This window comes from Coptis chinensis, chromosome 9 (assembly GCF_015680905.1).
Source record: "Coptis chinensis isolate HL-2020 chromosome 9, ASM1568090v1, whole genome shotgun sequence".
Taxonomy (NCBI): domain Eukaryota; kingdom Viridiplantae; phylum Streptophyta; class Magnoliopsida; order Ranunculales; family Ranunculaceae; genus Coptis; species Coptis chinensis.
The window spans coordinates 4410412-4416609 of record NC_141464.1 but is presented as its reverse complement, the minus strand read 5'-3'; the positions used below and the strand labels follow the sequence as shown (position 1 = coordinate 4416609).

Genomic DNA, 6198 nt, shown 5'->3' with positions numbered 1-6198 from the left:
CAATGTGGCGCCATGTTCCAAGTATTGTCAACACTCATATGCTTTGGTTTGACTTCTTCACCACATACAACTTCTGTGCTCCAAGCCTCCAAGCATTCCAACTTTCCAAGTAGTTAGAAAGTACAGAGAAAGTAGAGCGAGTACAGAGATACAGAATGGAATACAGAACCAACTGAATAATTCCTTCGTATGAAGCTATTGTATGTGGTGAATCCTCGGTTTTAAAACGGGGCAAAATATTTAAAAGAACAATAGAGTGATAGACCATCAAATAGTACAAAACGCAAACTCATAAATCCATGAATCTACTAGGATTGTACCAAAACAAACATTCCTGGGTAACTAGGGATATAAGGAAGACACTTGGTTGGGAGTTGGGACATCAAACAAGAAGTTTATATTAGTCCCGATGCACATGATCAAGATGACTTAATACATACATCACAAGATTGTAAAACTATACTACAAAAAAACACTAAAAAAAACCTCAATACATAAAGGTATCCACATGAGCAGCAGTCTGTCTCAGTTGGTTACATTTTCTGTTTCTGAAATTAGCATAAGAAGAGATAACATTGGTTACATTTTCTGTTTCTGGAGTCTGAATCTCTTCCTTAACAAAGGTATCCACATGAGCAGCAGTCTGTCTCAGTTCACAACTCTGGTCATTTTCCGAGATCTTCTCCATAGACTCAATTCCTTCGGAAGAGACAATATCTCATCAGAACCAACATTGTCGGCATCTGAAGAATTCGCAAGTATAGCTGGCTTCTCTTCTAATTCCAACCTAGAACCCCCATTTTCAGTCTCTCCATGCACACCAGCAGTACAACTACCATTTCTACTGAGGGCATCTTCAGAAAGGATCTGTCCACCAGATTCATCTTCTTCCGGAGAAGCAACTTCAGCAGAAAGGGTCTTGCTGAAATTAGAAGATTTAGCAATAACAGCAACTTTCTCTACCAATTCCAACTTTTTCAAATTATCAGCTTCTCATGAACAACAGCATCGCATCTCCCATTCGACTCTATTTAGCCACTAACCAATGGAAATGTTTCTCCATCAACAATCAAAACAGAAGCTTCATTCTCCTCTCCTTCCAAATTACATACCACACCATCCGGTGACTCCTCATCAAGCTGGATTTCATTTCTATCGTCGTCATCAACAACCCCAACCATAATCCCATTTCCAGACTCCCCATGAACATCACCAATCCTGCTTGACTCTATTTCATCATCAGTAACATAAGAATTAGCCCAATTAATAATAGTCAATTAACAACTTTCAATTAATTTCAATAACAATAAAACATTACATAGATCTAAATAAATCATATTTTTTTAATCACAATTAAAGCTAAACAATTAACTAATGGAGATGGATATTCAAATTGATACAAAGTTCACTAACATGCTGTGGTGTGAGACGAGAGAGATAGAGAGAGAGAGAGTAAAATGAATGAGAGAGTTGAAAAAGGAGGCGTTATTAGTACTATGTTTGAGACAAAGCGTGTGTCAGGATGTGAAGGGAATGTTTAAGTTTATACGAAGCTTCACACCTTTGTTTCGAAGATGAAAATACTTTACATGAAGCCAAAGACTTCACTCTGAAACATTTGAAGCTTCTGAATGAAAATATACACCCTAGCCTAGCTGAAGAAGTGACACATGCCTTGGAGCTTCCCCTGCATTGGAGAATGCCTAGGTTAGAAGCTAGATATTACATTGATGCATATCAGAGAGAAGAGAAAATGAATCCAGTTTTGATTGAACTTGCTATACTGGACTTCAATATGTTGCAAGCCACACACACACACACACACCCCAAGCCTGCACACACACAATGCACTCGCACACAGACCACTCACACAGACTGCACACACACAGAAGCATATACTAATTGTATTTAAACATTAAAAAAAACACATGTATAACAACATTCTATTAAATAACTTCACTAAATAGAACGGATAAATTACCAAGTTATAATATCCAAAAGCCACATACATTCATACATATACCAAGTTCTAATTCAAACAAACTTGAGACGTGATACGGACCAACCAACTATATTCTATTTACTAAAACCAACTATAAAACATCACATTCTAAAAAACATTCGGCAGAGTTTCCTTTGTATTGTATTTTCGATATTTCATATACACACATCCTGTCAATCCTGTCATAACCTGAAAATCCAATAAATATACATCCAAGCCAAATATAAAACCTTAAACCTCAGTCGTAAACCCAATTACTAAAAGATATACTAATTCGAAAAACCAGCTACTTAACCGTCTCGACAATTGCAAGAGTTAAAAAATGAAAGGGGGGTGTTTCATTTTTCTCAAAAAAGTGCATGCATCATGTCAACCAGCAAATTACAGTTCATATTTATGTCACATTATAAAATAAATTTTTCAAAAAGTGTAACACAGACCAAGAAAATCAAAGCTTTATCTGAACAACAACAAGAAAAATGACAGTAAATGCAAGAACATAGAAGAAAAAGTTTAAGCATCGATATCATATAGCAACAAAATACATACACTAGTTCAACATCTAAAGACAATGGCTACGTTTGGTTCACGGAAAATGGTTGAAAATAAAACATTTTCCAGGAATTTGAAATGTGTCACGTGTTTGGTAACACGCGGAAAACTAAAAACATAGAAAATGGTTTCGCTAAAACATAAACAGGTTTAGATGTATGTAAACCTTCAACTTGACTATAAGATTGAAAATGCAAATCAAGAGATGATTCAGGTTGCCTTTGCACTGTGCTTCTGTTTATCGATTAGTTGAGTAGTTGCACCAGTTGCACCAGTTGCACCACGACTAGATTCTGATCCTGCCCGTGAAGATCTAAAGGCTCCTAAAGCGTCCAGGAAGAACTTCTTGTTTGGAACTATACCACTGTTGTCCATGTATTTTAGCAATTTCTGTACAAGCTCCTTCATATTAGCTTTAGTATAGGCCTTGTACAGAAGTTTATAAGTTGAGGCATTTGGAAGCAACCCATTCTTATGAGCATATTCAAAAAGCTGATCTGCTTCAGCGGGCAATCCATTCATACAGTAAGCATCAAGCATAGCATTTAGAGTTGAAACATGCATTTCTTTTTTTGAATCCATCATCTCATCAAATATTTCTCTGGCCTTTGAAACACAATCACATAAAGCATAAGTTGTGATGAGACTCTCATAAGTAACATAGCTTGGCTTGTAACCCATTTCGTATATCTTTTTAAAAACAGCCTCAGCCTTATCTTTAAGTCTAGCCTTCCCATAATTTGTGATCATGGAATTGAATGTGGGCAAAGTTGGCTTTTCCCTGGAGCGCAATAAACTCTTGTATACTTGTTCCATCTTCTCAAAAGCTTGTCGCCTCCCATATGAATCAATCAGCAGGTTGAAGGTGATGGCATCTGGCTTGATTTGATTACTCTTCATTTGCGAAAGTACAGATTCCATTTCTCTAATCATCCCATTTTTTCCATATGCATCCATCACTCCATTATAAGTATAGATATCAGGGGAAACGATGCTCTCCTCAAGATCTTTGAACAATGCATTGACTTGATCCACCTTGCGTGCCTGCGCAAAAGCTCTCAAGAGAATATTGTACGTGACAATGCTCGGTTTGCACCGCTCTATGCCTTTCATCTTCTCAAAGTATCCAAGGGCTTTTGCTAAAGCCTTGGATTTATCTCTGGAATGCAGATGAGCGGAAATGAGTGAATTGTAGACAGATGTATCCGGCCGGCAACCACTGTTACGCATCTCTGAGAAGAGCCACATGGCCATCCGTATTTGGCCTTTCTTTCCCATCACCGATATCAACTTAGAATAAACACCATTATCCGCAACGTACCAGCGCTGTTTCTGCATCCACCTGAATACCTGATTCAACATTTGAATCAGAGCAACCAATGCATTCAAAAAGATGTTTTGATAGAAAGAATCATAATGATATGCATCATCTAGGTCACCTTTGTCATTCGAAACACCTATATTTATAAATGAATGTCTTTGCTATGAACTGTGCTGAGTGGCTTTTAGGGGCAATAATTAGGGATCATCTTCACCAAAATCAGTTTCCTTTGTATGTGACATTAGAGTTGTATCATATGGCATTAAATAGATGGACATTTGGCCTAATGATTTTGACTAATGATGACACTTCTAACATTGACTAATGATTTTGATGATTAGACCCAAAATGGTATTTACACAAGTTCAATCAAAATGTTAAAAAAAAAAACAGAAGAAAAACAAACCTCGAGGCATTGAAGCCACTTATCTCTCTTCCCAAGTTCTTCAAACAAATGAAAACAATGTTCGGTTCTAATCAACTTAACATACTTATCCAATACATTAACCAAAGGTTTCTTATCATTAAAATTCCTTAAAAGAGTCTTAACCAACTCTTCAGTTTCTGACTTGTCGATTTTCACACCTGCTTTCCTCTTTGGCCTAGTTGAAATGCAACTGATTCTAGTAAAGGGGCTGTTTTGAAGATGGAACTGAGTTGGTTTGAAGTTGATAGAAAATGGTGTCACAGTGTTGAGTTGAAACATTTTTTGTTGGGTGTGTTGAAATTGGTGAAATGGGTCATGGAATTTGAAGTAGAGAATGTAGAATTCAAGTAAAAAATGAGGTTGGAAACTCAGAGATGAATAGAAGAAGATTTTTCCAGATAAGTTTTTTGAGGAAAAATGAAATTTGTGAACCCGACGTGAATCGAACACGCAACCTTCTGATCTGGAGTCAGACGCGCTACCATTGCGCCACGGATCCTATTAGTGTTTTGATTGACGTTTTATTTTAATTCTCAATTCTACTGTTGATGATTTTCGTTGGATGTAAGAAATTGTCCTTGCAGTGAATATAAGTATCTGCCTAAGTATATCTTCATATATATTCCTAAGTCATTTTAATTGGATGGGTACTGTAATTCTGTATACGTTCTATGAAGTTTGTACTTTAGGAATATATATATACGGTTTGTCTAGAGTGCCACTCTTATCTCACACTTCTCCTCAGCCGTCCGATCTCGCCTCAAGATCTGATGATCTAACACTTCAAATTTCAAACAACAAAGTGGGGGTAAAAACGTCTTTTCCTAGCTCAAATTAGAAATCCACACTTTGGATCTCTCTCTCCCCCATCTCGACAGCAAGAGAAACTATGATTTCTCTGTGTTTTCTCCATGATCGTGGTTGGAACTCTCTCTCTCTCTCTCCTGCTAAGAATCAAGTTGATATGAACCCAATCAGCACTGTCGAGGCTTATGTATGTCTTTCCTGAACAAGATTTGTGTTTGAATTTGTTTCAAGGGTAAATGGCAAACTTACAACGATTTCATGAGCTGATACATAAGAATATTCAGAAAAAAGAGGGAACATGAATCCACTTTCCTTGTTCTAATGTCAACAGATTAGCGCATGCAGCAAGAGCACTAACAAGGGTAAACTCATTTGGAGAAAATACAACAGATCTAAATAAATAATAATAATAATAATAATAATAATAAAACATTAGATCTTACCATAGACAATGCTGATTGGGTTCATATCAACTTGATTCTTAGCAGGAGAGAGAGAGAGAGTTCCAACCACGATCATGGAGAAAACACAGAGAAACTAAGGGATCAAATTGAGATAGCATCTTCACATTGTGGTTTAGAATATTAATCCGTAATTTTCAAATAAAATTATCTTAAACTCGATCTAGCTTGTATAATAGTTTTATTAGATTTATGATAATTTAGCGGTAAATCATCACCATTCTGCTTACGTAATGTGTACAAATCACTAAAACAGATTGATTGTTTCCATATCCTCAAAGAATGCACTACTCCCACTTGAAAAGATTTATCACATGAATGTGTGCTACCAACGAGTGTCATTATATTAAATTATTCTAAAAAATATTAGCAACTATGCATAGCTATGAGATATGAACATTATATTAATTACTCATTTAAATTTCTTGACCACTCTCTATAAAAATGAAGCACCAAACCTTGATAAAACTCATCGGCTTTTTTTTTATTATTAGGTTTAATAATATAAGTTTGATTGAAGTTTTGTGAGAATGTCCAATATGACGAAGATAATATTGAAGCTACTTGAATAGTAAGACATTCCCAATCACAATAAAAGAATTATAATAAACACTATTTAAAATGCAAA

The 6198-nt window shown here is 36.0% G+C and overlaps 1 protein-coding gene and 1 non-coding gene across 5 annotated transcripts; both read right to left on the bottom strand.

Moving 5' to 3' along the window:
- Positions 1 to 374: 374 nt before the first annotated feature.
- On the bottom strand, positions 375 to 4900 carry LOC147474477 (uncharacterized). Of its 4 annotated transcripts, none has more exons than XR_015208138.1 (4): positions 4282 to 4900; positions 2721 to 3904; positions 1414 to 1687; positions 375 to 1228 (listed from the first exon to the last, which is right to left on the bottom strand). XR_015208138.1 is itself a non-coding variant. In XM_086583225.1 (3 exons), exons 1-2 carry the CDS (start codon positions 4579 to 4581, stop codon positions 2765 to 2767), a joined length of 1440 nt encoding a protein of 479 aa, XP_086439351.1. In that variant the 5' UTR covers positions 4582 to 4900; the 3' UTR covers positions 375 to 1228; positions 2721 to 2764. The 4 variants fall into 4 exon arrangements, 2 of the variants coding, with proteins under 2 accessions (XP_086439351.1, XP_086439350.1); XR_015208137.1 differs by having other exon boundaries at positions 1562 to 1687; XM_086583225.1 differs by lacking the exon at positions 1414 to 1687.
- TRNAW-CCA (transfer RNA tryptophan (anticodon CCA)) lies at positions 4730 to 4801 on the bottom strand. Its single transcript has one exon. It is a non-coding gene; the product is annotated as a tRNA-Trp (tRNA).
- Positions 4901 to 6198: the final 1298 nt, after the last annotated feature.